This window comes from Halichoerus grypus, chromosome 2 (genome assembly GCF_964656455.1).
Source record: "Halichoerus grypus chromosome 2, mHalGry1.hap1.1, whole genome shotgun sequence".
Classification (NCBI taxonomy): domain Eukaryota; kingdom Metazoa; phylum Chordata; class Mammalia; order Carnivora; family Phocidae; genus Halichoerus; species Halichoerus grypus.
This window is the reverse complement of record NC_135713.1, coordinates 33,974,005-33,992,678: the sequence shown is the minus strand read 5'-3', so window position 1 is coordinate 33,992,678 and position 18,674 is coordinate 33,974,005. Positions and strand designations below refer to the sequence as shown.

The 18,674-nt window shown below is 40.8% G+C and overlaps 1 protein-coding gene and 1 non-coding gene across 6 annotated transcripts in view; both read right to left on the bottom strand.

Moving 5' to 3' along the window:
* NNT (nicotinamide nucleotide transhydrogenase) overlaps positions 1–16,509 on the bottom strand; it is a 90,533-nt gene extending 74,024 nt beyond the window's left edge. Inside the window, exons 1-5 of one of the 5 annotated variants that reach the window (XM_078066704.1) lie at positions 15,281–15,530; positions 13,541–13,712; positions 11,113–11,316; positions 6,546–6,775; positions 3,540–3,757 (exon numbers count right to left, since the gene is read on the bottom strand). In XM_078066704.1, coding sequence (XP_077922830.1) covers positions 3,540–3,757; positions 6,546–6,775; positions 11,113–11,263 — 599 coding nt within the window. In that variant the 5' untranslated portion in view covers positions 11,264–11,316; positions 13,541–13,712; positions 15,281–15,530. Of the gene's footprint in view, positions 1–3,539; positions 3,758–6,545; positions 6,776–11,112; positions 11,317–13,540; positions 13,713–15,280; positions 15,531–15,801; positions 15,949–16,176; positions 16,301–16,421 lie in introns of those variants that run through there. The other 4 variants (XM_036067193.2, XM_036067192.2, XM_036067190.2 and 1 more) reach the window with 4 other exon arrangements.
* On the bottom strand, positions 4,656–4,781 carry LOC118519660 (small nucleolar RNA SNORA33). Its single transcript, XR_004909276.1, has one exon. It is a non-coding gene; the product is annotated as a small nucleolar RNA SNORA33 (small nucleolar RNA).
* Positions 16,510–18,674: the final 2,165 nt, after the last annotated feature.

Sequence of the window (18,674 nt, the reverse complement as noted above, 5' to 3'; positions counted from 1 at the left end):
TTATTATTATGTTATGTTAATCACCACACATTACATCATTAGTTTTTGATGTAGTGTTCCATGATTCATTGTTTGCGTATAACGCCCAGTGCTCCATGCAGAACGTGCCCTCTTTAATACCCATCACCAGGCTAACTCATCTTCCCACCCACCCCCCCCGCCAATTAAACTTTCTTTAATAGTCAAAGAATAATCGCTAATATTTTGTAGTACCCACTACGTGTCAAAAACCGTTCTTAGTGTCTCATGTAAACCTACTCCTTTAACCTCCATAACAATCCTGTGGAAAGGTACAGTTATTACCTTCATTTTGTAGATGAGTAAACAGAGACAGAGAGATGCAGAGACTTGCTAGTCACTCGGCTCGCAAATGGCAGAACCAGAAGCCTAACCCTGGCATCCTGCCTCCAGAAGCACACTCTTACCCAGGACGCTCCCTGACCTCTTCACAACGAATATTGCACAAGATCAGTTGGGACGAAAAAATGCTAACAATGGTTTTCCTTGGGTGCTGGAATTACAGATACTTCAAACTTTCTGTTTTACTTCACTCTACTGTCCAAATGTTCTTAGATGATGATGTAGTATTTATATAACAGGGAAAAACTTCAAAATGAAAAAGAAATTAGATGTAGCTATATACTTGTACATAATAAAATTCCAACCTCAGAAAAACAATTCCTTTGACCACCAGTGGTTGAAAGCATGGGATTTTGAGGCAGAGTGCCCTCAGCACAGGTCCCAATTCTACCACTAACTAGCTTTGTGACCTTGGGTAATTTTCTATAATTCTCTAATGCTTGGTTTCCTCATCTATAGAGTGGGCGCAAAAAGAGCATCTGTCTCTTAGTGTTGTTACAAGGACTAAATGAAATAATGCAGGTAAAGCGCTTAGCACAAAGCCTGCCACAATAAATACTTGGTAAATATTAGTGTTTCTGGCCAAAGAAACACTCTGTGCAACAAAAACTAGTAAAATACACCATCTTTCCTTACTAGGATATTTTTAACATATTAGACTAAGTTGATTTTCAGATCATTTTATACCTAAAAGGCACTTTTGCACATTCTCACTTGATAACATACATATAATTAAAATTATAATGCAACTATGTAATAAGATCTACCTGCTAGCTGACAATAAAACCTTTCCCTGATCCTATTTTTTATAAAATAATATTTGATACAATAATGGATGCAAAAGCATAAAACGGTAACCACTATTACTTTAAGTTAAATCATATTGCAGCAAGAAAACAATATTTTAGAGATTATGTTGTTAGTCTTACTTCTGAATCAAAGTGATAGAAATTTTCAAAAAGCAAACATAATAAAGATTCAAAGGCCGCTGTAAGAAATTGGAATATTTTAAAAGATTCATTTGCTATACTGAGAAAATAACAAAAATGAGATGGATCACACAGGAAATGTATAAGAAAACGTTGACGGTGGGAAAAAGTGGTAACAGTTTGCCCTTTTTTTGATGAGAGCAAAAAAGCTCAGAATGAACATCAATGAACTGGAAGGAGCATGTCTTCACTGTACCATGGCTATGTGCCTGAGTTAGATAATGATTTATCACATATTGTGTGGATAAGCATACTTGAAGATTGACCTCAAACTATGCCCTTTGCATATATCAGCTCAGGACATAATACAGTAATTCTTTAAATTGTGCCCAATGGATCCCCAAAGGCTCAAATTTCAGCCAGCTCTGGGGCCATTCCAGGTAGGGTAGAGAATAAACATGTTTCTGGACACCCCTCCATCCCTCGATTCAAGCAAGGCCACTCTGCTCTTACTGGATTTGTTTATATTGCCTCATAATATTTAATTTGCTCAAAAGATTCTACAGTTAAAAACCACTGATCTAGAGCCACTGACTTTGATAACCTTTCATATATATGCATTTCACAAGACAAAATCAACAACACTCTTAAAACATTATATTGTACATTTTCTATAGAAAAATTTTAGTCCCATAATACATAATGTAACTTTTCTACGAACTAAATAATATGGCAAAAATTTTGTCCTTTGGTGTATACTTTATATCACAAAAAAATGTCTTCCAAATCAACCATTTGCCATATTATAGTAAGGATAACAAAATGTGTTTTTAACTTGTCCATTTTGTTTTCTGCTTTTCTATCAAAAACGAACAGTTGAAACCCAAAGTAGAATCCATTTGCTCTATTGGCCTATTTGATATGCTACACCTAAGATATAAAACCTAAGAAAACCTTCAGTTCATGTGTCAGGCCGTAAAAGGCTTTATTCAAGTTAGGCTCTCTTTCAAGCACTATTTAACCATTTTCATCTGTTGGTGCCCCATTCATACTAGCAAATTGTCACTACCAATGGTTTTCATGCTTAAAATCTAATTCAACTAGTCTCTTAGAGGAGTTGATTTCATAAGCATCATCTATTTCCAGATTTCTCCCACTCTCTAGGCAGAGTCAGCAATACGCTGAACTCATACAGCTACTCCCACCCCTCCCCAGGGCAGGCACAATTACTCAGTCTGAGCCACATTCTTCTGAGCAGAATGCACCTTAGTCTCCTCTCAACAAAGCACTCCAACCAGTACCCTGGGAATGCGTGAGTGGCGGGCAAAGATAAGAGGACATAGTTAGCCCTCAGTTAGCAATATGGGGTTTGACACCAGATGAAACTTCCTCAAGTCTAGACATTTTCCCTATTCATTAAATATTTTATGAATTTACCTAAGCAAAACCTAATTAAAATGGTAAATGCTAATATATATATATGTTAGGTTGAACCATATAAAACTGCCAATATCCAACCATCTTTTACCTATAAAAACAGCAATTTATGTTAACTAAACTCACTGTGATAATCATTTCACAATATATTGATATATCAAATCATTATGTTTATACCTTAAACTTATACAATGTTATAAGTCAGTCATATCTCAATAAAACTTGAAAAAAACAGCCATTTCAACCTAATATATACATATATACACACATATCCACACATATACAGAAGAGAGTCTATTCCTCATACAAATAATTTCACAATCATTTGCTCTGGTGAAAGGAAATAAGGCTTCTACCTATGAAGACTAAAAAAGGATATAAAGCAGACTGCAATATGAAGAGTCATTTCCTATAACTGTGAAATAATAAAATGAGCCTTAAAAAATAAGCAAACTCTCGGGGCGCCTGTGTCGCTCAATTGGTTAAGCATCTGCCTTCGGCTCAGGTCATGATCCCGGGGTCCTGGAATCGAGCCCCGCATCGGGGGGGGGGGTCCCTGCTCAGCAGGGGGCCTGCTTCTCCCTCTCCCTCTGCCTGCTGCTCTGCCTACCTGTGCTCTCTCTCTCTGTCAAGTAAATATATAAAATCTTTAAAAAATAAAATAAAATAAAAAAATAAGCAAACTCTCAAAAAGCTGCAATCTCCAACAATTATTACAAGTAAAATCCCTGTAAGAGAGAAGAGCTATAATGAGCATGTTTCTAGAGTACCGCTGTGCTTTTGTTCAACTCAAATGGAAAAGAATCAACATACCCAGCAATGTTGGCCATGGAGCTTAGCGCGTCATATCCCTGAGCAATTGTGACTCTTGGAACCTGGTCCATTGCCAAAACTGTAGTTTTTCTTTTAGAAAGTTTATTTAGCAAGTCTGGATTTTGGGCTGGGTAAATAAAGCTAATCAGTGTTCCTGATGTCTTTAAAAGGTCGGCTTCATGAACACCTAAAGTTGGATTAACCATGGGGGCTCGCACCTGAGGAAAAAAAGTCACGTCACTGATTAAAAATGTAAATATCTTAATCATATTTTTAAGTAAACAGGACAATTTAAATAATATGCAATGATTGAAATAACACTCCAGAAGTAATCTTTCAGCAATAAATTTCTGACTAAATTCCTAAACAAGGCAAGGAACACAAAGATCTTTGCCATCTGTCCCCTGATTGATGACCTACGAACTGTTCTGAGTACATTATTTATATATCTGAGCTTTTATTCTGGTAAGATTAAGAGATATTAGAATAAACGGGCAGGGAGTTTTTGTTGTGTGTTCAAAGATTCAATTCTTGCAAATTTTGGCAAGCACAAACATTTGGAGTGGCAAAAAGTTAAGAACATTGGGGCGCCTGGGTGGCTCAGTCGTTAAGCGTCTGCCTTCGGCTCAGGTCATGATCCCAGGGTCCTGGGATCAAGCCCCACATCGGGCTCCCTGCTCAGCGGGAAGCCTGCTTCTCCCTCTCCGACTCCCCCTGCTTGTGTTCCCTCTCTTGCTGTGTCTCTCTCTGTCAAATAAATAAATAAAATCTTTAAAAAAAAAAAAAGTTAAGAACATTTTAACCTAAACTCTCCATTGTCGTATGTATAGATCTATGTCACCTTAAAATTCCAGCCGAATATTTCTAGATGAGCACAATTCAAACTAGTAGGCTTGCTGAATTGGGCTTAAGTAAAAAGCTATAATATAATTTTGTTCCAGGAAGAAGTATCAAATAAGTCAATGAACGCACATACCATATGTTTGAAAGTTTCAAATGTCCACGTTTCGAAGCCAATTTTTTTTTAATCCCACATTTTAAAATGTGCCTTTTGTTTTGTTTTTTTAATTTCACTTGATCTTAGCCAAAAGGCCAAGAAGCGATGTTATTTTAATTTCTTACAGCCATTTTCAGGGACCTTAACGACTTCAATGTCTTTAAGGCTCGGAACATGGCTTTACTATCACCAGCTTTTCCTAAGTTCCTGCAGGCATTCAGGTAAGCAGATTCATTGGCTGGCTTTTAAAATGTGTTTTATATCCAAGTTTAAAAATCAATCTTCAATTAACATGTATCCTTTCATTAGCTCTTATTTCGCAATAGCGCTCTTAGGCAAGTAAGCCCAGAAAGCAATAGCTCAGGGACTTATGTTTTAAAAGGAAACAGAAACACAAACACTGGGTCAATATTTTCATTCCACAGCATTTCATCTCAATTTACCTATAAGACACTTTATTTGTTACTCCCATGTCAGTTGCTGCTCTGGTGATTCATGTGATTTTAATTAAGGTTCTGGACTTTAATTAAGACTCTCTGGCAAGGTCTATTTTTCCTCAGTGAGAATCTATAATATAGATTTAGTAAAAATTAGAGGACAACTTTGAATTAATTCTACTGGCCCCTATCAAATCTCAGCTGAAACTGTTGGCATCTGAGTGATTTAAGTCAATAGGATATTTCCCTGAATGTGCTTTCTGGATCCCTAGTTGCTCAAGATATTAACAGGCTTGACTCAGAAATTAGGTCCCAGAGCCAACCAGTTTATTAATGCAAGTGTAAAGTTATATAAGTTTCTATATTGTAGGATTTCTCAGTGCTTTTAACATGCTCATATACACTGTGAATCTCTAATAGGAACACAAAGCATTTCCAAAACTTATGTGTACCCTACCAACCCTTCACTGTGGGTCATCTCAAAAGTTTTTGATCCCTAGAGCATATATTGGAATGGATTATACTTATTTTTGTACCTAAGCTCTTTTACTATACTAAGTTATATCCCCAAGTATCTGTAAACCTAAACACTTTAAAAGCTTGAGTTGAATTACAACTTACCTACATACCATAAATTTTACTATTAACATCTATAGCAAAAAATTTTGTCTTCTGCAAAAATCACTAAAACCCTACCCAACTTATTCAGTAGAGTTTATGCAAAAAAAAAAGGCAATTATGTGATTGATTCACCTTAGAAATTAATATACAAACACACACACACACACACAAAGCTGGTATTTCCTGAAAAAGTAAGGAGCTTCTTTCAGGCTAATGATCAAGCTTCTACAATCCCTATTTCCTTCCTTGTCTTGGTTGCAGAATGCTTAGGATTTAAGTTAATGCTCCCCTCTAGTAATTATCTCTGCTAGACTTGTGATGCAATCTCTTCCTTTCTCTATATGATTTTTTTTGCTTCAGATTTTACATCTAAAGTTCTTCAGCACATTGATTGCTATTGTATATTAAGACCTTTTATTAAAGTAGGTAAGGCTACTCTCTACTCAGGCCCCTCTTGCTTTCTCCAGGGCAGCCCTGCCCTCTCTAGAAATAGCAGTTATGTCAGATACATCACTCTTCCTTCTATGTATCAGAAGATCACAGCTACATCACTGTTCCTTCCATGTATCAGAAGATCACGGTACATTCAGTCCCAGGAGGAATTCCATGCCTTTTGTTCTATTCTAGTAGCACTTAAATACTCACCTGTAGGTATTTTGGATATATATGAACCAGGAAGTGCAAATTCTCCCTAGCCAATAAGAAGGGAATTTCCATATGACGAATGTAAAAAGGAAGATCACTTTCTCCCCTCATAGATAAACATGGATCACATTGCCTGATAAAAGTTCTATTGGAATATGAAGAATATTCACAACATACAAGCATTTCTCTGAGGAAAGACATTGTTTGAAAATATGAAGAGACATAACAATAGAGTAGTTTAATTTTCCTATGAAAAGTTTTTTAAAAGTTGGCATGCCATAAATGAGGGGGGAAAGGAATAATTACTTTGACCACCAAATCAGAAGCCAGCACTTCCTTCACCCCTTGGATCTGGGCACCTGCTGCTTTGTAGTGATCATCAGAAAACTTGGAAGCTTCACCAGCACCTGATTCCACGACAACACTGAAACCCTGCTTGACCAAGGCCTGAACCCCAGCAGGAGACAATGCCACCCGTTTCTCATTTTGGAAAATCTCCTTGGGGACACCAACAGTCAGTTGTTTATATGGAATTCCTACAAAGGCAAAAAAAAAAAAAAAATTAGTAAAATACAACAACATAAAAACAAAAATAGGCAGTCTGTTCAAAATATACCACACATACAAGTTGCTGCTCAAAATAATATTCCCGCTTCATAATCATAATTGAGTTTTTTGATCAATCATGGGAAATATTTTTGCCACCTCTCCTGAAAATTCCAAATATTTCATTTAACCAAATGGCTCTCTTCAAATCACATGACTAGAATAGTTTATCCTTAGGGGGAAAAAATGGGTTGTGAGAGATCAATCAACAAGCAAATTCCACTCTTCAAACTAACCCTCTGGGATTTATGGTCTCCTTGTCCTTACCTTTAAGGAAGACAGAAGTAATTTGCTGTTTTGAAGAACAAGCCTATACTAGATAATTTGGTGGCCTGCCACACTCAAGAGTTTCCTTCCTGGCAATTTGACCAATGCAATTCCTCATAGATTTCCAAGATTGTATCATGAGACCCTACATTCTTGGCCCCCACTGATTAGACCAGGGATCAACAGCTGGGTCAAAGATAATAGTCTACAGGCCAGACAACCTCTGACGTGACTTACACAGGAACTATCTAAGGACACTCTATGTTGGCCAGTGATGACCCAACCCATTCAGGTTCTTTTTCAGGGAGTCTGTGACCCACAGAAAAGGACAAGGGAGTAAATGGTACAGAAGCTATTTGTAAGCAACCACGAGGTAATCAAAGGGAGGTATACAGCCATAGTAGTAGAAAGATCAGGAGTGGAGATACAAAGAGGGAAGATGAGCCACAGCTATGACATTCAGAAGAACATTCCACTTTTCCAAGAAGTAAATGAAGAGTTTCCTGGGCTTCTGTACTTCCCAAGATCACATACAATAAACCCTCATCACAAAATATAGCCTGATGGGATCCTATTCCTTGCAACCCAAAAGAGCCTGCATGATATATATAAAGTATTTATAGATGGTTCTGAACAGCTTTAACTACAGTACATTAGTTTCTTCTGTTTTACTCAACATGAGGGCATAAATAGATTTTTTTAAATAAAGATCTGCTTTTATATGTTTTACTAAAGCTTAGGAAATCTACTCTAACAACCTAAACTCTAGATATACATAATAAAAAAATTAAATTATCTCCACAGAATAACAATAATCATTAAGTGAGCGAGGCCTCAGAGAAATGAAGTCAACCTAAAAATACCACCACTTGATCACAGTCTCAGACCCCATAATCGATAAACGGTAATAACTGATAGTAAACCAAAGGCAAACATACGCTGAATCTTACCCTCTACTTGAAGAAGAGGAAGGAAAATAATAGAAAGAGGGAAAATATTCTGGATTGATGTGCAAAGTTAAATCACATACACATTTTGGGTTTACTTATCTGACAATCTCAAATTACCTAGGCCCTATATACCATAAGCCAAGGAAGCTACCAAAGACAAATGAAGTCCCATCAAACAGATTTAGGAGCCAACCTGAAAGGGCATCCACTTGGCCAAATAGGAAACAATCTGAGCATGAAAGAGAATAATTAATTGCAATGTAATAAAACACATCCAAGTGAGTTAGTTATGATACTCAAAAAATAAGTATTTTTTTAAAAGCTTCACTAGTCAACTAGTCTTTGGTCTCCCAAAGATATCCACATTCTAATCCTCAGAACCTGTGAATATGTTAGGATACACAGCAAAGGAGAATTAGGGGAGCAGATGGAATTAAGGTTGCTAATCAAATGACCCTGAAATAAGGAGATTATCCTGGATTATCTGGGTGGTCCCAATGCACTCACAAGGGTCCTTAACTGTAGAAAAAGAAGGCAGAAGAGTCAGAGTCAAATAGTAATGTGAAGATACTATGCTGCTGGCTATGAAGATGGAAGAGGGGGCCACGAGCCAAAGAATGCAAGCCAAAAGCTGGACAAGGTAAGGAAAAAGACCTCCCCTAAAGCCTCCAGAAGGAATACAGCCCCACCAATACCTTCATATAAACCTAGTGAGAGCCATTCCAGACTTTGGCCTCCAGGAGTGCAAGACAATAAATCTGTGTTGTATGAAACCCATATATTTGTGATCACTTGTTATAGCAGAAATAGAAAACTAATACTTAAGGGAACCAAGACATTATTACCAAAACTAGTAAATAATGGGACAGAATCAAGCATTTATCCCACCTTGGCACCACAACCTCAGGGTAACTAAATAATAGAGGGAAAGTTTCTCTTTACAGAAAAATTCTAGCTCATAAATGAAGATAAAATGATAGAGTATCACCATTTTAAAAACCCCCATAAAACCATGGATTTAGTTAATGATCATTAAACGTCTGTATAGCCTTTGAGTGAAACAGGGATGGGCGCTTCCTAATAGATGGATACCAACAACATCTAAACTCACTGATTAACCTTCTTGATGTAATGCAATAGATCATACACCCAGCATCACCTATGAAGTATTCTTGCCAAAAAGAAAAAACAAACAAACAAATCTGAGTCTAATCAAGCCTCTAGATCTAGCTAAATGGTACAGAAAATACAAGGGACAGAGAAACTGGGTTTTAATAAGACCAAGGGAATTCAGCCAGCCAAACCTAGAACGTGAAATTCTGCAGGGCAACAACGACATTCTTCAACAAATAAATTAAAAAGAGAAAAAAGGAAACATAGAGATCAAAAGAAGGGATGTAGCAAGCAAATACAACATGTGGATCCTGTTTGGATCATTATTTGGATAAGGCAACCGTAAAAAAAAACTTTTTTTAAGTATGAATACTAACTGGATTACTTTTCATGCTTCTCAATGTGGTAATGAAATTGTGGTGTTATACATTTTAAATAGAATCATTATCTTTTAGATATAAAAAATGATTATCTAGGAAATAGTCAAGAGCCAGAAATTGAATAAACAAAAGTCTCCTGCATAGTCAATACAGAGATCTTGATGTCCAGCCTTTAGTCACAAGGACAATTCTCACGTCCTCAATGCAGTTACTTACTTCTATCTTATACACAATTTTATCACGCTTGGATCATCTGGCTTTCTAGAACACCTAAAATAAAAATCTGAAGATAAAGTTGAGGACTCTCAGGGGCAGGTACCTGGCCAACAGTCACTTGTCATGTGAGAACAAGAAAAGAGGCTGTGAATTCTATGAAAGACAGACATAAGAACTCAAAAAGCATAGCGGTGTCGGGATCCTGAATGCACAGAGTCCTACAAACGTAAAAAGAAGGGCATTATTCTATGTGGCAAAAACTTTAGGTTGCCCCCCACCAAATGTCCATCCTGTTCTTCCACCTTAGTTACAGAATGCCGATTTTAATGGAATATGTTGCCATCTAGAACAAAGGACCTCTTTTATGTCCAAGTCTCCCTTACAACCACATAATGGCCACCTATCTGAGTTTTGACCGATGAGGTATATAAACAGTCCTAGGAGGGTCTTTGTGCAAAGTGCATAAAGGGATCTCACTCAGCTTAGAAAGCCCTTATTTAGCTTCTCCTTTTGGCCTGCACACTAGAACAGAAGCATGGGGATCCTAGCAGGGAAGGCCTTGTAGGCTACTGAAAGACTTCAGCTCTTAACTCTGCATGGGCTAGGACACTGTGGCAAATTCTGAATAGAAAAGTACATGATCTTTCATTTTTAAAAGATGATGCTGTCACGTATAGAACAGACTGTAGCAGGAGCAGAGGCAGAAAGCATAGAGCACATTTAGAAGACGAGCACAACAGTCCCGTGACAGATGATGGTGGTCCCGTGACAGATGATGGTGGCGTGGAACAGGAAGATAACAGCGGTGATGGTGAGAAGAACAGACTCCGGATACAAGGTAGAGCTGAACCGTACCAACTGTGAAGATCTAGGATGACTCCAAGGTTTCTGACCTAAGCAACTGAGATGAAGTTGCCATTTACTAAATCAAGAAGCACTACTTCAGATTAATTCATATACTTAGTTGCTAATTCTTGAGCAGAGATGAGCAATGTATGTTACAATTCCTCCATACTGACAAGGAAAGAGGAAGAGCTGCTGGGAGAAATGGTTACTCTGAGCAATAGTTTCCCCCGGTACAACTCAACTGGTTTATCATTTCTCTTTTTCTCTCTTTTTCTATTTTCTTTTCTTCTCTATTAGCACTGACAATCAGGAACTTCTATACATGGAAAATATTTTTAAAAAGCACTCCTTAGTGTTCTTTTTTTAATGCAAAATGATGACTCACAAACACCAGGCTGTAACACTGCATGACTTTTCCTTTTATCAATCATCAGGAGATCTATTAGCTCCTACGACTTGAAGGTTTGATTTACATACACTGACGTGAGACTTTACCTGGTTTTACAGGAGCTTTACACCAAAGAGCCTGATGAGTATGAAATGTTCGTAAAAAATCCTTCTTCCCAGGTATCACCTTACAGGACCCCAAATTGCTAAGTAAAGGACACGAACAGCCAGTCACCACGGTTTTCAGTAGATTCGCCATGTTCGTATGAGCTCCCAACTTTCTGAATCCCAAATTTCCTTGAGGGTAAATCACTAAAACGAAAGAAAAATAAAGTATTTATGTGCTAAGAAAAACATACTTTGTCATTTGAACATCAAAAACATTTTTTAAAAATACTAATTCAAAGAGCTTGGAATATAAAGTTTTATGTGGGCATCTACAATGAATTCATTTGCCAAGTCCTTTACTTAGCAGAAGATGCTTCAAAACTTTGTTTCCGACTCAGATATGTAAAACTTGAAATCCATTTTCCCACTTAAATTGTGGTTATAAACCCACTATTCAATTCTAAGCCTTGATCACCTAAGTCTAATTGATCCTTAATGTAGCTAGAAAGCTGAAAAAGAAAATTGCTATAGAGTCCAACCACATCTTACATGAAAGTTATCTTCTAAATCTGCACATACAGCAAAAATTGCACAGTTATCCTTGAATTTCCCTTAAATTGTCTATAATACTGTATAGTAGCAAGCTATTTAGCCACCATGTACAGAAAACACTGGCAACCCATTCAGTGCAGCAAGATGCTTATCCTGTAAGACCCCTGAATTGAGACTGAGTGAACATGAGATGCATGTTTGCTAAGTGCACATACATCTCAAGAAAATTAAACATGTGTGAGATATGACTCCAATTTTATTATTTTTTTTTAAAGATTATATTTATTTATTTGACACAGAGAGACACAGCGAGAGAGGAAACACAAGCAGGGGGAGTGAGAGAGGGAGAAGCAGGCTCCTGGCTGAGCAGGGAGCCCGATGCGGGACTCGATCCCAGGACCCTGGGACCATGACCTGAGCTGAAGGCAGACGCTTAACGACTGAGCCACCCAGGCGCCCTGACTCCAATTTTAAAAAAGAAAGAAAAATGCCATTATCACATAAGTTTGCGCTTGTAGGTGTGGGTGTAACTAGGAACTCTTCCATCAGTGGTTCTCACAAGTGGCTACTTCTTTACCAGCTCTAACTGGGCCGGATGAAGTGTCATTGACCTTTGTTATTATTGACCTAAGCTTCAGTGGTTACCTCCACTGCTCTCCATGGCAGATCCCCAGGGCTGCACTGAAGGCACCCCCACCATTCCCTCGATTCCCAATGTTCCCCCATCCTTCTTTTCTTTCCTTCAAAATCAGGAAGAAGCAGAAGATCTGGAATTCTATCAGTCAAGCTCAGCTAACTCCACCAACTACTTTAAGCTCTGCCCCATCGTGTGGGCCCTGTTGGGGTCCAGCACCCAATCCCAGCAGACTCCATAAACATTCTTCCAGCGTCCAGAGGAAGAAGGGTCTAGCTTACTCAGAACTATTGCTACAACTCCCTGAAGCAACTTCTTACAAATACCAGAAAGCCACACTGGGAATGGAAATCCTTAATCCAGATGGTGCTTATTCTTAAAATGCCCTTTAATTCAACAAACACGTATAGAGGGCTGAGTCAGAGGCACAGCCGTTAGAAGCATCTGTAGAATCAAACTGGAATAGGTCACACACTTTGAGATAAGAAAAGTCAACAAGTAATAACACTACAAAGCAGAGTAAGGGAAGTCCAAAGTTCTTTGAGGGATCAAAGAAGGAGATTATGTATTCCTACAGAGCTCAGAAAAAAGAAAAGAAACTCATTTGAGATGGAGAGCGTAATGTGAAAAAAGCTAAGGAAGCGGAAGCATGCAAGATGGGTTCAGGCATGCAATCAGAAATGTATCTGAACAATGTTTTGCACTTGAATAGGTTTTATATTTTCAGTGTTTCCACATGTCATTTCATTTCAATCCCAGGCATTCCTGAATCCCATAAATATTCTCCTCATTTATTCATGGGTCACTTCTAGGGTTAGTCATGGCTGAGAATGGAGAGCAACAGTTTGAAATCCAGCCCCGAATTCAAAACATTCACAGAATCTATGCCAAGAACAAGGGAGAAACAAAGATATATAAAAGATATATAAAAGATACAAAGATATAAAAAATTCTTGCCTTGAGGGAGATTTGTCCTACCATTACCAATGACCTCGTCTTTTTTTTTTTTAAGATTTTATTTATTATTTATTTGACACACACAGAAAGAGAGAGAACAAGCGGGGGGAAGTGGCAAGCAGAGGGAGAGGGAGAAGCAGGCTCCCCACTGAGCAGGGAGCCCGATGTGGGGCTCGATCCCAGGACCCTGGGATCACGACCTGAGCCGAAGGCAGACACTTAACCGACTGAGCCACCTAGGCACCCCGACCAATGACCTAGTCTTATCCCAACCTCCCCACTTACCCTAGTTTCTCTTCTTGGATCATCCACCTCCCCAACAACCACCATTCTCGTGGGGCTGATGAGGTTTACCCAGACCCCATCAGGGAAAGAACAAAGCTAGCTATAAGAGAGCCTGTGTGTTGTCTAAGTCTGCCGCTCACTCCTGAATCTCTCTGCATCTCAGTCTGCTCATCTATAAAAGCATAGGAAAGCTCGTTTGTTAGACCCCATTAGGCTCTAAAACTTTTATGATGAGATTTTACAGTGCTTTAAAGCTGAAGTCCTATTTCATAAAATCTGGAAAAACTGTCCTGCCTACTTAGAGAATGGGAATTTGATGTTGAATAGATCCCTGGCATCAAGCATCAGTTAAGGCCAAGGCCTTCAGAGGCCGATCTTGCCAAAAAATTCCACTTACTGCAAGTTATGAACATACAGAACAGTGATCAGAAAGTAGTTTATTGGCAAGAATGGTCCCTACCACTAAGCCTAAATCAAATACAAATGACCCTGAAAGATATTCGGAGAATATTTGAAACCGTGTTATCACAGACAGGTACTTGTTTATATCGAACACAGAATACTAGCCTAATTGTCACATTTGTCCCTCTCTTAACTTAAAAAGCCCTCTGCTACTTTATTATCCATGTGTTTCTATGACTTTGAAGCAATGGGGGAAAGCTTTACAACTCAAAATTGAAAAAAAAAATTAGTATATCATTGATACAGCACTGTAATGTAAGTTATTCGGACAACTTTCTCCCCAGTAGGTACTAAAATTCTTGAGGGCAGGGAGAGAGGGCAGCCTAGAGGCTAACAAGGTGACCTGTGTGTTGTAAGCCCCCATTCTGTAATTTATTAGCTGTGTCCTTGGCAAGTCATTCACTTAACTCCTCTGAAACTGATTCCCTCACCTTTAAAATGAGGATAATAACAGCACCTGTCTGTTGTGAGGATTAAAAGGACACAGTATTTTAATTGCTATTATTATTCACTTTGGTATTACATCTGGCTCAGTGCTTTGCACAAAATAGGAAAACAGCAAGTGTTTTTTGACTGAATGAATGAATAACTAGGGCTAGGTAACTTGAAACCTAGGTATCTAAGGAACACATTCTCCAGAGTTTCAGGAAATTTCCTTTGAAAATGAAATGCTGTGTATCCTTGCGGAAAACTGATTCCATCAGCAAAGGTAAACAGCCTGAGCACACTTGTTGATAAGAAAGTAATCCTAAACTGTACATTTAATAAAATTTTAAAAAAAACAGCCAGGTATGCAAATCAAAGGGGTGTGATGGAGAAGAGGGGAGCATTTTAAATAAAAGCATGCAAGTCCCATCCAAACGGAGTCTGTCCTACAAGACTCCTTACAAGGCGATCTCTCTAGGACTGCCCTGCACCACAGGGCGAATAAAGGACGCCTGCAACCGTAAACAAGTCACGCTTTTAAAGCAGAGCATACCAACCAAGGACACAATACCCTACAGAAGCTTAGACTGGCAGGCAGTGTGACCTCCACCAAACTACCGCCCCTCCTTCGGCCACTAAACTGCAGCGTGGCTGGCAACTGGCCGGGACCGCTATTTATAACCTTCCCCTGAAGCCGATTGGCCAAGGCCGAATAATAGACATTCCGCCTCCAGGGTTCGAATCAGCTCGGCCCCCACCGCTGTCTCCTCCCGGTCGCCAACCCCGGGCCCCACTCTGCCCGGTTGAAGTTTGCCCGGACCACCACCAGCCGGCACAGACAGACACACTCACAACGTTCGCTCGCCACCTCCTAGGTCTCCAGCTGATCGCCGACCCCGAATTCCCTCAAGGTTCAAGCGCAATTTCGGGGCGTCCAGCTGCCACTTCTCTAGGTGCACCCTCTATCAAAAGTCCTCTATGACCTCTCCTCCTCCCCCCATCTTGCGGGCCGAAATGACCCCGTACGACTCCCGCTGCGCGCCAAAGCTCCAAGATCTGCACCTGCACAGCTGCCTGTTCCCTGACCCCTGCCAGTACCCAGTTCCCCAAGCACCCGCCCACTCCTTTCCACGTCGCCCCAGCAAGAGACAGGAAAGAGGGCCCTCGAGGCGAGGTTCTCCTTCCGGACGCAAGCCTCTGGCCTGCGGGCGCCCGGGTGCACCTCGCACCCAGGCCACTGCCAACCCCGCCCCCTTCTGCTCCTTGACAGGTCTCCTCCTCGGCGGGGGCCCGGACAATCCCCGCGAGTCCCGCTGCCCCTCCCCAGCTGCGCCCCAATCGCGCGCGCCGGCTGCCCGCGCCGCGCCGCTCACCTTGGCGAGGAGGCCAGGCGGCCCTGGGCGGCGCGCGCGGCTGGGGACGCCGCGCTGACAGACCCGGGTTCGGGCCCCAAGGCTCTGAGCCTCCAACCCGGAAGAACAGCCCCAACCCCGCGGCGGCGGAGGCCACGTGACGGCGACACACACACACACACACACACACACACACACACCACACACACACACACACACACACACACACACACACACACACACACACACACACACACACACACCCCGCCCCCTCGCCCACCCCGTGCCCCCTCCCCACCCGGCCCTTCAGCCCGCTCGGCCCGGCGCCTGCCGCCCTCTCTCCGGACAAGAACACGACCTCACCAAACGCCCCTTTAGAGCGCAAAGGCTAGTTACCCCAAGGGGCCCTTCACTCCTCAGTGGCAGCCAAAACCTCTTTGTCTCGGGCTCGACCGGCGGCCCCCTGCCCCGCCTCCGCGCTTTCCCTCGGCGCGTCCTTGTCAATCAAACCTGGAGCCCTGCGCCGGCGCTGAAGTTTTCAGGGCTACATTTGGAGCTGGAGAACCAGTTACAAAGTGTGGTTTCCTCTCCAGTGTTCCACTAGAGCAAATACAAGGATAATATAACTCCATTTTTGGTACCTTTCCTCTAGCTCTCTAGGAAAAATCAGAACTTCTGTAACAGAAGAGGACCAAAAGGAAAGTGGGAGGAGGTCGAGGGGTTGTGAAGGGCGGGAATGAGGGCGCTGTTTTTCCATTCTGCCCGAAGAGGTGGAGTTAAATTCCTCGGAAACGATGTCAAGGCCCGAAAATTAACACACATCTACGTATTGGTCTTCCCACAGCGGGCCCAGAGAAAGCCGCGTGCTGCTGGTAGTATTAATATCCAGCGCTAGAGAGCGCCCTTGGTGGACATGAAGTGGCCTGACAAGGCCTGGGTTGATGGCCGCAAAACTATTAAAGGACCCCAAAACATAAGGACCTGCTTGTCCTTTGCACATACCTCTGTCAGTCTGCAGGTGTCTTCTGATTAAAAGTGGGAAGAATCAAATGTGGAATATAAAATGGTTCACTTACCCAAAGCTCAATCATCATGAAGTGTCAGCATGATCACTGCTTTTTACTTTAAGTGAAATATTTAAGATAGGCAAAACAGATATTCCTTAAAAAGAAACTTCAGTGGGCGCCTGGGTGGCTCAGTTGGTTAAGTGACTGCCTTCGGCTCAAGTCATGATCCGGGAGTCCCTGGATCCCTGCTCAGCAGGGAGTCTGCTTCTCCCTCTGACCCTCTCTTCTCTCATGCTGTCTCTCACTCTCTCTCTCTCTCAAATAAATAAATAAAATCTTAAAAAAAAAAAAAAAGAAAGAAAGAAAAAGAAACTTCAGAGAAACCCTTCCTTTAAGAACATCTCTTGTGCTGGAATTCCTGGATGGCTCAGTGGGTTAAGCTTCTGCCTTCAGCTCTAGGTCAAGATCATCCAAGTCCCTGCTCAGCGGGGAGCCTGCTTCTCCCTCTGCCTGCAGCTCCCCCTGCTTGTGCTTGCTCCCTCTCTCCCTCTCTCTGACAAATAAATTAAAAAAAAAAAAGAACATCCATCTCTTGTGTTTAACCAGCATAAAAGGTCATTCAACTAATGAATTTCCACTGACATCCAGAGGATGTCAAGGGAAAATACTGCCCTTCTCCCGAAAGAGTTCACCGACGGGAAAAGACACAAGCTTCGTATTTTAGAAAATATAATGGGGGTGGGGGGACAGCACCTGGGTGGCTCAGTCAGTTAAGCATAGGACTCTTGAGCATAGGCTCAAATCATGATCTCATGGGTCTTGAAAATGAGTCTGGCATCTGCTCCGGGCTCAGCAGGGAGTCTGCCTGAGATTCTCTTTCTTCCTCTGCCCCTGCCCCACTCATGTGCTCTCTCTTTCTCTCTCTCTTAATAAATTTTAAAAAAATAAAATATTTGGGCGCCTGGGTGGCTCAGTCGGTTAAGTCTCTGACTCTTGATTTCCGATCAGGTCATGATCTCAGAGTCATGATATCAAGCCCTGAGTGGTGCTCCATGCTCAGTGCGGAGTTGGCTTGGGTTTCTCTCTACCTCTCCTTCTGCCCCTCCCCTCTATGCTCTCTCTCTCAAATAAATAAATTTTTAAAAATAATAAAAAATAAAAAATATAATGAACTGTGATAAATGTAACCATAGAGAAAGGTTCAAGATATGGCAGTTTCAATGAGGCAGAAGTAATTCATAAGGATTAAGACTAAGCCCCTTTCATGATATATGTAAGTCAAATCATTATGCTGTACACCTCAGATGTATACAGTGCTACATGTTAATTATATCTCAATAAAACTGGGGAAAACAAATACTTGTTTTAAAACACTGGGGGCAAGGGTTTGCTGCTTTTCTCTTTCAAGACTTAAAAATCAGTGGTTCCCAGCTGGGGACAATTTTGTCCCACCGTGTCTGGAGACATTTTGTCGTCACACTGCAAAGGGAAATCATCTAATGGGTAGAGACCAGGGATGCTGCTAACCACTCAACATTACACAGGACAGCTCCCTACAACAAAGAATTATCGGGTCCCAAACATCAACAGTGCTAAGACTGAGAAACCCTGGCTTAAATGAATGCTCAATGGGTTATTTAATTTCACCTTATTTCACATCAGAACAAATCCAAAGATGACATACCATTTTTCACTTTTACCGTTAAACAGTAAGTATATGATAATTTTTAAAATTCATTCTTCTCATTTGTCGAACATAACTTGGTGCCATTGCTCCAGATGAAAACATTTGTCATTTGGAAGGTTCTGTTTTAGGCCCTAATCTCCTACATAGTAATTACAAAATATTCATAGGAGTCCCCAAAGAAAACTGGATTAAGTTCCAAA